At 46.1% G+C, this 18,238-nt stretch overlaps 1 protein-coding gene across 1 annotated transcript; it reads left to right on the plus strand.

Annotated features, from left to right (window-relative positions):
• The first annotated feature begins 15,460 nt into the window (after window positions 1–15,460).
• LOC130474648 (interferon-inducible GTPase 5-like) lies at window positions 15,461–16,693 on the plus strand. The gene has a single exon (XM_056846339.1). It carries the CDS (start codon window positions 15,461–15,463, stop codon window positions 16,691–16,693), a length of 1,233 nt encoding a protein of 410 aa, XP_056702317.1.
• The last annotated feature ends 1,545 nt before the right edge of the window (window positions 16,694–18,238 follow it).

The following is an 18,238-nucleotide window of genomic DNA, read 5'->3' on the forward strand; positions in this document are numbered from 1 at the left end:
CCATCTTCTGGGCTTGGAGCAGAGGTCACTGGGTGTGTGTGTGGGGGGAGGTAGTTGTGAATTTCCTGCCTTGTGCAGGGGGTTGGACTAGATGACCCTGGCGGTCTCTTCCAACTCTATGATTCTATGATAAAATGATAGAGGGGAGAATGATTGTGAGCCGCATTGGGGAGAAAAGTCAAATACACATGAAATAAATGAACAACCTTCTTGTGCCCATTGTAATTGACTGGTAGACTGAGTATTCCAGTACCTCCCTGCTATAAAAACAGGAGATCTGGAAATAGCCCATTTAAGGCCCTGCCTTACCCTAGAGGTAGGGTAATCCTCTGTGTAATCCTCTCTGACAGGTCAGCATGGGTAGAGCACACATGCTGAGACCACCCTGGTGGAGAACTGAAGACATAATCCTTGCAGGTTTTGAAAAACATTCCTGACACCCAGTCACCAGCATATTGCTCACTTCCAATGCAAAACGCAGCTGACTCCTCAATTAAAAATAATACATCTACCCTTGTGCCCTGAATGGCGCATTAAGAGCAAAAAGGGCACATCTGTGTGGGGTGGACCATGGAAGGGATTTGCAGTGGCTAGCCAGTCTGGCAGAACAATCCTGGAACATCTAAGATTCCAGCCCTAGCTGGAGAAGGAAAGCTCCAAAACCCCTAACGCCAACCATGCGCTAGCTTAGCAATTACTATGAACTCTGCACATGCTCAGAGACTCTTCTCTAACCAACACAACACTACAAATAGTCCCAAACTCAGCAGGATAGGGAAAGCTCAGATACTCCCCTTGGAAGAAGGGGAACGAAAATTTGGGGGGCTGACAGAAGAAACTCCCTGTCACACAATGGGGGGGGAGGAGACAGTTGTGCCAACCCCTATACTACAGCTGCCTTTTGCATTTGCTAGTAATCATCTTAAAGAACAGTAAAACAAACCAAAAAGCTCCACCAAGTTTTGGGGGGCTGAGCATCAGCTGAAATTAAGCCCCCAGAGCAAGCCGATGCACGTGCATGTGTTGTCCCCCCCACCCCAAAAAGGTGGCAGATCACTGTATTCTCCACTTCAGGGAGGGCATGAAGGAAAGTCCCTGGCACAGAGGCTCCAGTATGAAGGGCACAGCTGTTGCCCGAGATAAGAGCATAGCAGCCCCATGTCTGGCTTTGTCCATGTCAGGAACAGCCACACAGCAAGGGGGCGGAGACAGCCTCTTGTGGGTGGGGACCCTTCCTGAGCGGAGTCGGATGGCGTGCTTCCCCCCTCCCTCCCCCCTACAGATTTTTCTAGAACTTCTGGGGAGGGCTCAGGAGACTGCAGCCAGGCAATCCGAACACTGCAGCAGGCAGGCGAAGAGGACAACCCCGGCTCGCTCTTGAACCCAAGCCCTCTCTGTCCCCATGGTGGACCCCCAACCTCCTAAAGCCCACTGCCCGCACAAACATAAAAGGAGAACCCAGGAAGTCTGGCACCTCTGGTCAAATAACTACCCCAAATTCCAGCACCCCACTCAAAGGAAAGCAGTAAAACTCCGTCTTCCTTCCAGAACTCTCTGGAATGCAAGAGTTCATCTCTAGTCAGCATAACAGGGAAAATAAGGGTGCTTCTGAACAAAAACAGAGTTTCCCCTTATCTTATATCAGACGGGGAAAGAGGGGGCTGTGGGGTTCTCCAGCTTCTTGGTAGGTTTTAGCCCCAGCACCTTTTGTTTCCAACATTCAGCCCCAGAAAAGAGTTTCTAAATTGCAGTGTCTATGGGGCGGGAAGGAGAGCTTATCAAAATTCACACCCCCCCCCCCTTATTTTTGAACACTGTTTTTAAGGCAGAAACGAAGAGGAGAATTCCTAAAGAGCGGGGAAATCTAGTTAGAAGGAAGGTTGGATTTTTTTCCATGGGACTCCAGCAAAGACCCCCCCCCCCAATCATTATGGGACCATAATGAACAAGGCACTTTTCACATGTTAAAGGGGGGGGCACAGAACAGAATACATTTTTTTTCTATGCAGACATATAAATTCTTAACCTCCTCCCACCAATGCAAAAAGAAAGAAGGGGATATATTGTAATACCAGAGGCCTCTCCTGAATGAAACTCCATAGCAAAGCCTGTTCAAATCACAGCAGTGTAAGAAGCTGGCTACTTTCCACCCCCTTGAACTGAACTACCCCGCCCCCACACAGCTGTACACCTGGTTGCCAGCTTTTGATCTAGACCCCATCGCTGTGCTTTTAAGCAACAGCTTGGCTGGCTGAGATCAACAGAGGCACAACATCGTTCCTTTCCACCCATGCATGGCAAGCTGGTTTACAGGCACAGGAGCAAGAGGGCATGTGGTCAGTTGGCAACCCTGGTTGGAATCACACCAGACATAATGGTACATATTTCCTTCCCCCTCCCTTTAGCTTCCCGACTGACGGTCTGGTGTGCGTGGGAAGAAGCGTACCTTTTCACAGGTACTCCCAGGCTTGCAGGTATACAACCTGTTCAGCGCTGCTCTTTCATTCTTGGGGAGGGGGATTATAGAAGGCATACGCCACTCACCCCTTTACTCGCAAAAGGTTAAGCCCCCCCCCCCTCTCTGTCCGACTTCTGGCTGCAGCCTTTGGAAATAGGATTTTCTAGGGGAAATGACCATCAGGAGGGTCAGACGAGTTACGTTCTCTCGAACTGAGAGCGCCGAAAACGCAATTCGTCTATTTTGAACGAGCAAAGGCAGCCGCGAACCAGGAGTCCGGGCTCCGCACTCTCTCCCACCCCCCCATTCGCTAATAAAACACAGCCGTTCCTAGACACCCCCCCCGTTGCTATTTAGCCCCGTTGCACTCCATTCGTTGGCGCACTGGTCCCCTAGCATGCATAAAATTGTAGGTACAGCCTATGCTGGTTTACTCGGAAGTAAAACAAACCCCACCGAGCGCAACGGGACGCCCTCCCCAAACCCTGCACCCCTAGGACAGCAGATTTGCACGCATTCGCGATTCTGAGGGGGGGAGCGCTCTGCAAACGTGATTTGGACCGGGCTGCGCGTCTTAAAACTGCCGCGAAAAATAGGAACTGTTCCAGCCCCCCCCAACAGCGACCCCCCCCCAGCAATTTATCTCCTCGAGAGCATGACCCAGCAGCCCCCACCAAAACCCGCCTGAAAGCAGTCATTCATTTGCCAAGCCAAGAGGTGCTGGAGCTCAGATTTACCGCTTTGCTTCGGGAACGTCTCCCTAATCCCAGGCGCTGCATATGAAAGGCCCTCTGCAGTATACTCAGAGACGCTCTTGGCCACCCGTAATTTCCTCTCCGGTCAAACCCTTCGACATTCAAAATAGGCTTCGGGGTTTGAGAGAAACTAGCCCCTTCCCCAACCATTCAGACACAGAAACGCCAACCAAACAGATCTCTCTTAGCCGAGATGTAAACCCAAACTGCAAACGCAAGCCAAGCTGCTTTTAATAATCAAACCCCCCCCCGACTAATCCGAAGCAAGCTTCCCCCGTCTAAACGCCAGAGAGGCACGCTTGTAAACAACTACGCAGCAACTTCGGAGCTGGGTATCTCAGTTTTTCTCTCCTCCCGTCGCCGTGCATCGTACCTCTTTTATTCTGCAGCCGCCTCTTCTATTTTGCACTGCACCAAAAGGAAAAAGATCTACCCCGCGTTTGAAATCCGATTGTCTGGACGGTGCACGCGTATTCCCCGGACCTGCTGCCCCTCGCGCCTCTCCCAGACTTTATAAACACCGCACCCCACCCCTTCTGGCTGGTGCATATTTTTTCCCGCTAAGGGCTCTGACACTTTGGAGAAGCTTCTCGATTTGGCTACGCTCTAGCGGCCAATCCGGCTCCGGATTAACGCTGTCAATCAAAGACGGAGGTGTGGAGTTATTCGAATTACGGGACGGGGTTGGGCGCCGGCAGTCGTCATTCGCCCTCTCCCAGCTGGGGGAGAGGCGGGCTGGTTCTCGGGCTATCAAGAAAGAACGGTGGAGGTGGAAAAGCATAATCATCCCCCGTTTACACTGCAACGGGTGCGACACCCGATCCTGCAGAAATGCCTCTGGGGACGTGTCCTTAATCTGTGACTTCAGATTCTATTTTTACCCTGCCTGGTGGGGGGAGTTATTTTTGGCAAAAAACGGCAGGTGGGGCATCCAAGAGGGGGAGAGGAGGCTCCTTGTCAAAAGTTCATTTGATGGGGCAAAATTTAATTGCTAGCTTTTTAGAAAAGAGTATCTGGATACAATGGTTCCATATTAACATACCGCACCCTCATTAGCACATTATCTTGATACTTACAGGACAATGGTTAGCACATTACCTTTGGTACTTTTTGCAGGACAATGATTCAGCTCAAACCCAACCCCTTTCTGACTATATATTACTCTTCCTACACACTTGACACTGAGAGACACTGTCCTTCAGTGTTACTCCTCTGAAGATGCCGGCCTCAGCTGCTGGCGAAACGTCAGGAAAGAAAATACCAAGACCATGGTTACACAGCCCGGGTAACCTACGAGAACCAAAGTATCTGGCACATTCAGAAATGACAAGATTTACTTAAATGCAAGTCTAGGTCCCCCTCACAGGTATGTCATAGAAGGGGGTCTTACATTTGCATTCAAGTTACAGTTATGTCCAATAGCTTTGTGGATGTGTGTAACATTTTTAAGGGGGTCGGTCTTACATTTAGGGTCATCTTCCTTTTGAGTAGATACTGTTATTTGAATTTTTGTACTCATGCGTGGCTCGGTACAGGGTTGTAGCAAGAAGCCTCTGCCCTAAGCAGCTTGCAGTCTAGAACTGGACATGGGCAAGACTAGGGTTGTGATGCAAAGTCCATTTTTCTGGAAGTAAGCCCTAGTGCAGGGGTGGGGAACCTTTTTTCTGCCAAGGGCCATTTGGATAGTTATAACATCATTCACGGGCCATACAAAATTATCAACTTAAAAATTAGCCTTCTATATTTGGTCAAACAGTTAGCCAAGAGGCACGACTGGAGAAGGCTCTGAGTGTCTGCCACATAGAGCGACTCGCTTTTGAGCTCTGCTGTCCCCAGCTGGGCCCGAGAGATTCAGGCAGGGCAGCATCCTTCTGAGCTAAAGATCTGCCAGGACCCATGAAGGGCCAGACCAAATGATTTCGCGGGCCTTATACGGCCCTCAGGCCTGACGTTCCCCACCCCTGCCCTAGTGAATAACATGGGACTTCTGAGTAGGGTTCATGGGCGCCATGGTGTTAAATGGCCCCTGCCAAGTATTTTAGAAAGTAGGTGGGGCCAGGTGGGGCTGCTGCCCAGCAAGGCTCCTGGTTGGCTTTTAAAAAAATGTCGCTTTGGCAGCCGCTGCTCCCACAGAACAGGGAAGTCGCTGTGTGACGGAAGGCAAGCTGCTGGCCCCATTTTGTGGCTGGCTCCGCCTCCTGCGGAAGCCATTTTGTAGCTGCGCCCACCGTGCTGTGCTGGCTCAAAAAGGTTGGGGACCCCCGACATTGGGAATTATTGATGTACGGCCCCTTTGAAGAAAAAAAAAGTCATCTTATCAACACCATTTTTCTCCCGCCCTTCATCCAAGAAAATTGGGGCAGCATGCTTGGCTCTCTCCCCCCCCCCCCAACCGCATTTTGCGACAGCCCTATGAGATAGGTTAGGCAGGGAAACTGAGAGGTTGCTCTCCGCGGGCGTGACAGCCTCAATGTGAAACATTTAAAACACATTTCTTTGCCATAATATTGGGATTCGCTCCAATAATATTGGGATTCGCTCCGTTAGCAAAAGTTTATGTACAATTTATTTTTAGATGGAAGAGGGAGAGGGGGAAGTCATTTAATTGTTAAATTAGTGAGGCTATGCGGGTTTCTTTAATTCCTATTATTTTTAGTATTGAATATTGTTTTTATGTTGATATGTTAAATGAAGAAAATAAAAAAAAATATTTTAAAAAAACCACATTTCTTTGCAATCTTTAACAAACATTCGCTTAGGAAGGCGACATTTGCTTGGTGCCTTTACCCTCCCTTTCAGTCTTAGTCACACTTTCAAAGCTGGAATTATGCTCAAACTATGTAAACTCGAGTTTAGAGCATCAGAGTACAGGAGGTTTTTATATATATATATATATATATATATATATATATATATATATATATATATATATATATATATATATATAAAACTATGTTATATGTTAGTAATGCTATGGGGCCTCTTAAACTTGACATAATTTCCCTCAAGTGCAGGACCATTGCTTTATATATATATATTACTATGTTATATGTTAGTAATGCTATGAGGCCTCTTAAACTTGACATAATTTCCCTCAAGTGCAGGACCATTGCTTTATATATATATATATCTATATATATATATATATCTATATATATATATAGATATATATCTATATATATATCTATATCTATATCTATCTATCTATCTATCTATCTATCTATATATATATATATATATATATATATATATCTATATATATATTATATGTTAGTAATGCTATGGGGCCTCTTAAACTTGACATAATTTCCCTCAAGTGCAGGACCATTGCTTTATATATATATAACTATGTTATATGTTAGTAATGCTATGGGGCCTCTTAAACTTGACATAATTTCCCTCAAGTGCATATATATTACTATGTTATATGTTAGTAATGCTATGGGGCCTGTTAAACTTGACATAATTTCCCTCAAGTGCAGGACCATTGCTTTATATATATATAACTATGTTATATGTTAGTAATGCTATGGGGCCTCTTACACTTGACATAATTTCCCTCAAGTGCAGGACCACTGCTTTCTCCCCATAAGATTACCGGAAACTGGAGTTTGGTTGCTCTTTGTGAATTCAAAACGACCTGGACTTTTCCAAGCTTTTGGCAAGCGCGAGCGACCACAGCCTCGCAGTGACGCGAATCAATCCAACGGGACGGCTCCGGAATGGCTGCGTGGCCAATCAATCTCGCTGGAGCCCGCCTTCCATTGCACGGGCGCGCCAAACACCGCCCCCCCCCCCGCCCGCATTCAGGAAGGTTCCAATCTCCGCCCCTTCAACGGTCGCCTGTCAAGCTGCTTATCCACGTGAGACAACCAATAGGAGAGGGAGGAGGCGGCCGCCTTGCCGATGGAAAGCCCCGCCTCTGCAAGGGACCGCCCACACAGCGATATGAGGCTTGTCACGTAGCTGCGTTTGCTCAGCACGGCCGCCTCCCGCGAGGCTGGGTAACCATGGTGACCCCAGGCCTAGCGGTGGGGTGGACGGTGCTGCATTGTTGTGTTGCAGATGCAATTGAAACCAAAACCCCGTCTTTATGTGCACACGTTAGCAGGTGCTGCTTCTGTGAAAAGCTGACTTGATGCTTACTGGGGATCAAGCGCAGCCCTTGCTTAGCAAAGGAGTAAAAATACTTGGTAATTTTATGTGCACACGTTAGCAGATACTGTTTCTGTGAAAAGCTTGCTTGATGCTTACGGGGGATCAAGCGCAGCCCTTGCTTAGCAAAGGAGTAAAAAATACTTGGTAATTTTATGTGCACACGTTAGCGGATACTGTTTCTGTGAAAAGCTTGCTTGATGCTTACGGGGGATCAAGCGCAGCCCTTGCTTAGCAAAGGAGTAAAAATACTTGGTAATCGGGGAAAAGAGGAAGACCCAACCTGAGATGGATTGACTGTATAACGGAAGCTACTGCTCTCAGTTTGCAAGACTTGAATAAGGCTAGTAGTAGAAAAGGGCAAGAGTCCAGCAGCACCTTAAAGACTAACAAGAATATTTTCTGGCAGTGTGTGAGCTTTCGTGAGCCACAGCTCACTTCTTCAGAAGTGAAGAAGTATCTGAAGCTCACTGTATCTGAAGAAGTGAGCTGTGGCTCACGAAAGCTCATACCCTGCCAGAAAATATTCTTGTTAGTCTTTAAGGTGCTACTGGACTCCTGCCCTTTTCTACTACTGCAGACAGACTAACACGGCTACCCACTTTGAATAAGGCTGTTAAGGATAGGATGTTTTGGAGGACAAAGATTCATAGGGTCGCCATGAGTCAGAAGCTACTTGACGGCACTCAACACACGCACACAACCACTCCATTAGCTGACGGTTCCAATATTATGCACGATGATCTTTGAGTACGTCCCGTTTAATTCCAAGGGATTTACTTCAAAGAAGTCCAGGCTGGATTTTCCCTGGTAGTTTGGCAACCTTGTACAATACCAACCTCCCTGTTACCAACCTCCAGGTGTGGGCTAGCGTTCTGCCGGGATTACAGCTGATCTACAGACTACAAGAGATCAGTTCCTCTTAGGGTTGCCAGCTCTGGGTTGGGAAATACCTGGAGACTTTGGGGGATGGAGCCTGAGGAGGGCAGAGTTTGGGGGAAGGGAGGAACTTCAATGGGGGTATAACGCCCTGTCAAATGGAGATCAGATGTACTACCGGAAGATCTCCAGCCACTGTGAGGTTCTCCAGCCAACCTCGGCAATCCCAAAAAGTCAGTCGCTCAGACAGGCAGGTCTAGAGCAGGTAAACGTTTATTCAGGAGCCGCAGGTACAGCATAAGCAATCCACAGGCTCAAAGCTGCTAATGACCATCCAGTCTACAAAGCATAACTTTAAGCACAAAGCAACTCCAGGTGCAAGATCAAGCAGGCCTGGGAATTGGGAGATAACAGTGCCTGGTAGGAAGTAGGGAGTGAGCAAGCCATAATACTGAAGTTGCCTGCTTGCGACTCAAGTCAGAGCAGGGAGGGGAAGGCAGGGAGCGGGGATAGTTTGAACAGCTCAGGGAAACAAAACCGGAAGACGCTCTTGAACAGAAACGGGCCTAACTCATGTCAAGAGCCTGCCTGGACCGCAAGACTCCTGACAGCCGCCACCTGGAAGTTGGCAACCCTAGCAGAGGGCCCTCAGTAGGATATTGAGTGCACTGAGTCCAAAGTGGCCATTTTATCCAGGTGATCATTGTTGTCTGGAGATCACTTGTAATCCCAGGAGATCTCCAGCCACCACCTGGAGGTTGGCAACTCTAGTTCCTCTGGAGGAAATGGCAGCTACAGAGGGTGGTCTCTATACGGTGTGTATAAAGTGCCATCAGGTTGCAGCCATCTTATGACAGGCCCCAGCAAAGGGCTTTCAAGGTAAGTGAGAAACTGAGGTGGTTTGCCATTGCCTTCCTCTGCAGAGCCTTCCTTGGAGGTCTCTGCTTAGCTTCCAAGATCAGATGAGATTGGGCTATACCATGCTGCCTTTCCTCCCATGGTATACCATAGACTCTACGGAAAACAGAAGTCCTAGAATGACATTGCATTGTAAATGTGCTCCCTCCCCTTCCCAAGATCCTTCCTTCCTTTATCCTACCATCCCCAAATCTCCAGGCTATAGAAGAAGAAGAGTTGGTTTTTATATGCCGACTTTCTCTACCACTTAAGGGAGAATCAAACCGGCTTACAATCACCTTCCCTTCCCCTCCCCACAATAGACACCCTGTGTGGTAGGTGGGGCTGAGAAAGCTCTAAGAGAACTGTGACTAGCCCAAGGTCACCCAGCTTGCTTCACGTGGAGGAGTGGGGAAACCAACCCGGTTCACCAGATTAGCCTCCGCCGCTCATGTGGAGGAGTGGGGAATCAAACCCGGTTCTCCAGATCAGAGTCCACTGCTCCAAACCACCACTCTTAACCACTACACCATGCTGGCTCTGTAGGAACAAGAGTGCCTTTGGTATAGGGTTGCCAGATTTCCCCCCCTGGCCACCAGTGGGGGTAGGGAGGTAAGGTTGCCAGCTCCAGGTTGGGGAATTCCTGAAGATTTGGGGGTGCAGCCTGGGAGGACAGAGACTTCACTGGGGTACAATGAAATAGAATCCACCCTTCAAAGCATCCATTTCCACCAGGAGAATTGATCTCTATAATATGAAGATGAACTGTAATCCCTGGGGATCCCCAGGTCCCACCTGGAGGCTGGCATCCCTAATTTGTTATCTGCATGTTCCTCACTGCTACAGCGTATCCACAGGCATTAAGAATTATGGGCAGGTTTTTGAGGCTTGCAAGCAGCCTTCAACTATGCCGCATCTCTATCGATTTACAATATATGCTTTTTTTCCATTTGGAGAAAACAAAGTACTCAGAGCCCTACCTAGAATTCAAAAACGTAACAGTCACAGTAAAAAGAAAAATCAGAATCACAAACCACCAAGAGATGTTTCAGATAAACTGAACCAGGGAAAGTTTTACTTGCTAAATTTCTGCTTGTCACAGAGCACAGGAGCCTTTATCTAAGTGCCTATTCCTGAAGGGAGGGTGAAGCTCCTTAGGAGCTGACGTGACCCCACACCAGAATAAGGTGGCACCTACGCCAACACTGGGGGTAAACATGCCAGTGTTCGGCACCACCAGAAGGGAAAGCCCACACTGGCATGGGGAAGGGACATTTCTGGGAGTGGCTGCCTTTAGGCACAGCCCTTTTGCCCTGGGAACGACAGCCAGATTGGAGGCGGGATTGGTGAGGGTGGAGGCAAGGGTTTGCATGGCTACTATCACTGCATGGCTGAAGCTAAATCCTAACCCCCAAGGCTTGCAACCCCTGTTAGTGCAGGACAAATTCCAATCATCATGGCTAAAGGAGGTTCTCAACAAATGGGCCTGGCTGGGTCTTTCTCCATCTCCTCTATTAGCCATGGGTTTAGAACAAACAGCAAGCTTTTTGAAGCAAAGGGTTGAAGCTACCGAACGTCAGGCAGACCTGGGGAAATCACCCCTTTTCTTGGCTCCAGAAAAATCTAGATACCAAGTTACCCCTGCGGCATATTTCTCCCATTTGGAAATTATCAACTATAGGAAGGCCTACACTCTAGCCCAGTGGTTCCCAACCTTTTTTTTTGACCAGGGACCACTAGGACTTTTTTGTTCGGTGCAGGGACCCCAAGGTTCAAAATAAAAATTCAGAGAATTTGAAAAATAAACTTTAATCATAACTGTTAGTTAAACATTAAACTTAGAATAATATTTGAATATATTTTTTATAATAGAGAACTTTTAATTGAAAATATTAATTTATTATGGGTTTATAACTTTGTTTTGCGGACCTTAATTTAGTTCTTGGGGACCCCTGGGGGTCTGTGGACCTGTCCTAGAAGGAAAATACAAGAAGATCAGAAAGGCTATGCCCTTGCAGGTCAGGAAACATAGAAACCACCAAACATATATGGTTCAGCTGTTCATTCTATCATGAGGCCCGTATTAAATTCATTGCTCCCCTGATCAGTGAATTCCCTGATAAGCCATTAGAATTCCTGACTAAGAGGCTCCTGATGGGTGAAACGCCACACTTTTCACTCCCAACTGCCAAACATTGCGCCATCGCAATTAAAACTCGCAAAAATAGAATGGAAAAAAATATTAAACCTTGATATACTTTTAGAAATATTAAGATGTTAATTCTCATGATATGTATTAATATTTAACATTTAAATAGCATTAGACTTGTATCTAATTTTGTAATTTATATTAGTTTTGCAGATCTATTAAGACAGATAATTTAATATATTAACTTTTGGCTGGTCAAACAGACCGTATCAATAAATATGCCCTATGAATGCTCTCTTGAGCAGTGGCAGGACTGCACCACCTTTTTAGCTGTTCGCTATGGGGTATTTCCACTTTATAATTTTTTATACTTTTATTATAAAAGGCTTTTTTTGCCTCTGCGGCAGCCAGAAAGGCTCGGAGGGGGCAGCATGGTAATGCCGCTTCAGGCCACTGGGGATCCACCCCCTCCCTTCCTTCCTTTATCCTGCCTGTCCCCTTCTTAGTTACAGGATTCTCTGGTATTTCTAGGAGGCTGAAGTTGGTTCCCAGCTCCTAGTTCATTAGGAACTGGGAATAGGAAACGAACTGGGAACCAACTTCAGCCTCCTGGTATTTCAGGCACTCCAAATAACCCCTTCTAGTATCCAGCATCAGGGGACGTGTTCACAGGAAGGGTTCTTCTGGGCACTTTGAAGATGACCTGGTTTTTACCTCTGGGGCAGACATCTCTTCTCTTAAAGATTCCTTTTCAAAAGTCACCTGTTCTTTGACGTTAACTCCATAATCCTAAAGCCATGCAATTGCACTGGCCCACATGCATTCTGCTTGTCAACATGCTCAGCCTTCCCTTCTCTTGTTTCCCATTGACATCTACTTTTAAGCATCTTTTTTTTGCTCTGACATGAATCCCTTTGTACATGTTTACACTGAGTTTCACCTGCCGTGTCATTGTCCATTCAACCAAATTGGAGACGCTCGTCACAATTTTTATTTTATTTTTGTTTCACTTATTGATAACCCACCTTTCACCTGCCGTGTCATTGTCCATTCAACCAATTTGGAGACGCTCGTCACAATTTTTATTTTATTTTTGTTTCACTTATTGATAGCCCACCTTTCGCTGGGATTGGAGGCAGATTACAGAGTAAAGAAAGAAAGTGGGGGGGGGGAGAGTTGTAACGATATATCATAAGACATCCAGCAAAGAATGCAATAGAAATAGGAATACAAAATTCAATGGCAATACCCACAACAACGAAAACAGCAAATTGCATAAGCAAAGGTATGGTGTAAGCAATACAGAATGTGGGATTACAAGATATAAAATACAATAAAAAATCAGATGATTCCTACAACAACAACACTTCTGTTTTCACCATCCTGAACATCTGGACGTCATCCACAACCTTCGCTACGTCGCTGTTCACCCACTATTCCAAGTCACTTATAAATTCAGTAAAGGGGTAAAGATATGGATGAATTTAAAAATATATGGTTTAAGGCCGCTGCATATTGGGATAAATTGGCAAAAACGGATTTTATAGGTATAGTTAAGGAATTATAGACTATAGTGTTGTTAATAAGTGAATATAATAATATATATTTTTTAATAACTGTCATAACACCGCTCCGGAAGTCCCAGGGTGGAGGGCACAAAGGTGGGTGGTGGAGGCTTGGGCGCTATATATTTTATAAAGGATAGTTTATTATGTATTAGCAATGGATGTAGTAGTGCTCCTCGTCTGATTGTGTATTCGTTTTAATATATGTATTTTTTATTGCATTTTTTTTATCTTTTACTTTTATTTTATTTTTTCTGTTTATTTACAAAAAGCAACACAAAAATTATAAATAAAAAAAAATTCAATAAAGGGCACAGAGGGGCATTTTCTTCGTCTCTCAGCCTCGACGGCATTCCTCTTTGCAACACTTATTCCCGAGACCGCATCCTTTGTGACCTCACAAAGGCTATGACGTTCCCACAGCCAATCAGGATCCGCCCTGCAGGGCTGTTATTTGCATACTCGGCGGTCATAGGCTGCCGTTTGTTTTCCTTCCACAGGCTGAAGCGCTCGGCGCATTTCCTGCTCCGCCTCCCTCCATGGGATGGTTTCTCTTTCCTTTCCACCAACGACCGACGAGAAAAACAATCCCTCCGTTCTCCGGCGCTGTTTCCCTTTGAGAATTAGTTTGCAAATGCAGTGAGTATAACAAGAGTTCAAAGGCTTGATTGACAGAACTAGATTCCCCCCCCCCCCGGGGGGGGAGTGTTACTAATGGTTAGCGTGGGCGAAGTTAGCTACCGGCATTCCTTCATTCCATTGCTTGGCAGCTAAGGATGGCGTGGGAGGCTGCCAGCTTTTCTGCAGGCCACTGCTCCTGTGTCTTTAACTACACCAGGCTCTTGCAGTATGAAAAGCTTCGCTGGCTGAGTGTATTCATTTAATGCGTTTTTTTTTTTAAACCCTCCCTTTCCTCTAATGCACTTGGTTCCGCTTTTGAAATGTTTGCTGGTTGCTCTTTCAGTTTTGCTTTTCATAACGCTTTCTATTTCAATACATGTCTATATCATGCTTCTTTGGTCTGTCATCCTGAACTCCTGTGCGTTCTGTTCCTTTTTTAAAAATAATTTTTTTTTGGAAAAAAATAATTCAAAAAGAAAAGGGGAGGGGGAAAATTAGGAAAGATAAAAAAGAATGATATACAATACATTAACATTTTATTTCCCCCCCTTCCTTGGTACCCAGAATATGTTGTGGCAAACTCACTAATACATTAAAAACTGCCTATTAAAATAATATCAGATGTTTTCAACGTTTTTTGTCCGGTCGTCTTTTCTTCTTAATGCACAAACTCAGTTATAACCCAGATTGGGTTGTGATAAACATAATAACACTGTGAGACATTCCTATAGATGTAAAATTGCGAGTGGATATTTACAATGTAATTTAAGTCTATAAGCTCTAATATAATTTTAAGATAAACATAGTGAAATCAATAATATTGATAGAACAGCTTCCATCTCTATTGGAATAAATCAGAAAATTTCATGTTTACTTGATTTGTAAGCTTGGCCATTAAAGTGAATTCACAAAGTTTGTCCCTCAGCATTCTGTTCCTGGTAGTGGGAGATGCGTGGTTGCCATTAAGTGTTGAAGCTTGCAGGTTAGGATAACACGATTCAAAGAAGGACAAGAGGTCTATAAAATTATATAAATTATAAAATTATGCATGGTGTGGAGAGAGTGGACAGGGAGATGCTTTTCTCCCTCTCTCATAATGCCAGAACGTGGGGTCATCTGCTGAAGCTGGAGGGTGAGAGATTCAAAACAAAAGAAGTATTTCTTCATACAACGCATAGTTAAATTGTGGAACTCCCTGCCCCAGGATGTGGTGATGGCAGCCAACTTGGAAGGCTTTAAGAGGGGAGTGGACATGTTCATGGAGGATAGGGCTATCCATGGCTACTAGTCAAAATGAATACTAGTCATGCACATGTATTCTGTACAGTATCAGAGGAGCACTCCTATTAGGTGCCGTGGAACACAGACAGGGTGCTGCTGCAGTCATCTTATTGTGGACTTCTTAGAGGCACCTGGTTGGCCACTGTGTGAACAGACGAATGGACTTGATGGGCCTTGGTTTCATCCTGCATGGCTTTTCTTATGTTCTTAAGTTATTTTTAAGGGCTGGTTGCAATTACATGTCTTGGTGGCTACTAGTTCAGATGGTTTTAAAAGGGGATTAGACTAATTCGTGGAGGACAGGCCCATCAGTGGTTGTTTGCTGTGATGCCTTGATGCTTGGAAGCTGAAACAGGACGCTGGACCAGAAGAATTATTGGTCTGATCCAGCAGGGCTCTTTTTATTTTCTCGTGGAAAGAAGGCTGTTGGCAGAATGAGCCGTCTCAATGAGAGAGAAATTCTAGAGAGTGAACTTCAGCAAGTGCAGTTTGACAAGTACCACCTACTAAATTCTACACATTCCCTAAAACTTATTCTTTTGTAGGCTGGGATGTGTCCATCCCTGTGAAAGCCAGGAATTTTGGTTTCTCTGGAATTGGGGCTGAATGGTTCAATTGCTGGCATGCATGAAATCTACAAAACACAGCCACAAATAACACTGACTTTTTTTTTCTTTTGCGCTGTTGCAGAATGTCCACCATGAACGCCCTCGAGATCAGAGAGCCGGACCTCAAAGAGATGGGCTCCCTGATCCAATCCCGCGTGGTCTTGGAAGTGTCCACTCAGGTCCAGTCGCTCTTGGATTCCCTTGACACCACCACACTTGACATTGCTGTGACAGGCGAATCGGGTGCGGGCAAATCCACTTTCATCAATGCGTTGCGGGGTCTTCACGATGGCGACCCCTGTGCCGCCCTCACTGGAGTAATAGAGACCACGGCTTCACCCACGCCATACCAGCACCCTCACTTGCCTAGTGTCCGGCTTTGGGACTTGCCTGGCATTGGCACCCCGTGCTTCCAAGCCGAGACCTACCTGCACCAGACCGGGTTCGAGAGGTACGATTTCTTCATCATCGTCGCTTCCGAGCGCTTCCGGGAGAGCCACGTGCAGCTGGCCCGTGCCGTGAAAGCCATGGGCAAGCGCTTCTACTTTGTTCGGTCCAAGGCTGACCAGGACTTGCATGCGTCACAGCGGCGACGGCCGTCCCGTTTTCAGGAGGCTCAGGTGCTGCGGGAAATGAAGGAAGACTGCATTCGCCAGCTCCAAAAAGAAGGCCTGGATTCCCCCAAGGTCTTCCTAGTCTCCAGCTTTGAATTACACCGCTTTGACTTCCTGCTGTTGCAGGATACCCTGGCGGAAGAGCTGGAAGGCCACAAGCGGCATGTCCTCCTGCTCTCTTTTCCATCCGTCACCGCTGCAGCTGTGCAGAAAAAGAAGGATTCCCTGCGTAAGCACATCTGGAAGAAGGCCCTGCTGGCTTGCTTCGTCTCAGCTTTGCCTGGCCTCCCCATCCATTTGAACATCCCAATGCTCATGAACACCCTCGTCTCGTACCGCAGGAATTTCGGCCTGGATGACGCCTCCCTGGGGGCCTTGGCCCATGCAGCCTCTAAGCCACCTCATGAACTGAAAAGTCAGGTCTGCTCGACGTTAGGGAAAGATCTTTCGGAGAACGCTGTCCACAGCATCCTGAGTCAAGCTGCCATCTACGGGCAAGTGGCTGCCCGGCTGGTGAAGAACAAGGTGCCACTTTTGGACAACTTAGTCGCCGGGGGCGTCTCTTTCGTGGCCGCCTATTACCTACTGCACACGGCCCTGGACAGCTTTGCACAAGATGCCCAGAGAGTCCTTGAAAAAGCCTACGGGTTTGAGGATGAGGTCCAAGACGCGCTCTGTTATCCTCCGGATCCTGGGTTTCTCTTTGATTGAAATTGGACCAAGAAAGAACTCACCGCCGAGCAATTATGGTAGCCATATGTTCATTTCCCCTGTTCAGTTCCTGTTTCTCCTAATTCCTTGTCATGCTGGCTCAACTGGAGCATGGGAATGAACTGATGATTCTGCATAATGTAACATTTCCACCAAAGTGTTCTCCAGGAGTAACAATGAGGAGGTGCTTTCAACGAATAATGCATAAATTGAAAACGTACATTTCCACTTAAACATGAATATTAGGGAATTCTATCTGTGTCGTGAATGACATGTACTACGGGGACACTGCATTTGGTGGATGTTATGAACCCTCTGGTCTCCCCTGCCAGGACATGTCAGATTTACGTGCCTTTCAGGGTTAGGGAGCAGCAGCTGATTGGGAAGCAGCATACCATTCTGACTGTGGTTCTGCCCATCTACAAGGTGTATGCAGATAACGACTCCATTTTGATAGGATACTTTTTTCCCATGGAAGTGTGTGTGTGTGTGTTGGGAGTCCAGGAAAATAACTTACAGCAATAATATTGACAATTTAAAAAATGCTCTGATAGAAGGCCAGTGGAGAGAGTCAAGCTGGGGGGGTGGGGAAATCAGGAAAAGAATGCCAGAGGGCTGTTTTGCCTGCCAACATAATAGTATGAATTGCCATGAAAAGGCAGATCTTCCAGTGCGTTCCTCAGAGTCATAATGTCTGTGCTCGAAAACTTAATCTTCCCTTTGACCAGTTCTGTCTCTGCATCGTCTGTGAGCAGGTTCTGACTTTTATTAGAGCCTGGCTAATATTCATGACGGCAATGCGTGTGAGTATTTTTTCTGTGTAAGCCACGAAATGGGAAGCAATGAGGGACTTTTGAAACGGCAATTTCAGTGAAAAAGCATTTCGGTTTTTCTAGCAGGCCAGTGGTGGACATAGCCACCATGATGAATGCCTCGTCTGTCATTTGCAAGGATATCACGTTGCATTACACGCCAACTCTCTTAATGTATTACAGTCTCTTCTTTTAATTTAAATACAGATTTATGCTAATTAGGAAGCTTAGTAGCGGACTAATCCTAAGTCGCAAAACAATCTGATCTCTTGATAGTTGCATTCACAAGAGAAAAGATAGCTTTCTCTATATATTTTTGGCAAAGTGAAAGATATTTTTATTCAATAAAAATTTTATTCTTCTGGATCTGTTTCTTTTGAGATGCATTCTTGGTAACAATAGGGCCTGGATCTCGTGGAGACCCTCTGGAAGTAGGAAGGAGACCTTAAGGGATGGAAAGATGGGAACACCAAACCCCCATTTACCTCCTGCCTTTCTTCCATTATGGAAAGGAAGGCAGAAAACGTTAGTCTCTCATCCAGAGACTAGCAAGCCGGCTTTCCTTCACCCAGGTGGCTGAACTGTGTGCTTTTCAGTCATCTCCCACCCATTATTACTGATGTATTTAGAAAATGCATAGGCGGCCTCTCCAGAGACCTGTTTGAAGTGAAAAAATGATACTGATAAAATCATATGCTACAAAGCATTTAAAAAACTCATAACTTCTAAAGCC

This window comes from Euleptes europaea, chromosome 3 (genome assembly GCF_029931775.1).
Source record: "Euleptes europaea isolate rEulEur1 chromosome 3, rEulEur1.hap1, whole genome shotgun sequence".
Taxonomy (NCBI): Eukaryota; Metazoa; Chordata; class Lepidosauria; order Squamata; family Sphaerodactylidae; genus Euleptes; species Euleptes europaea.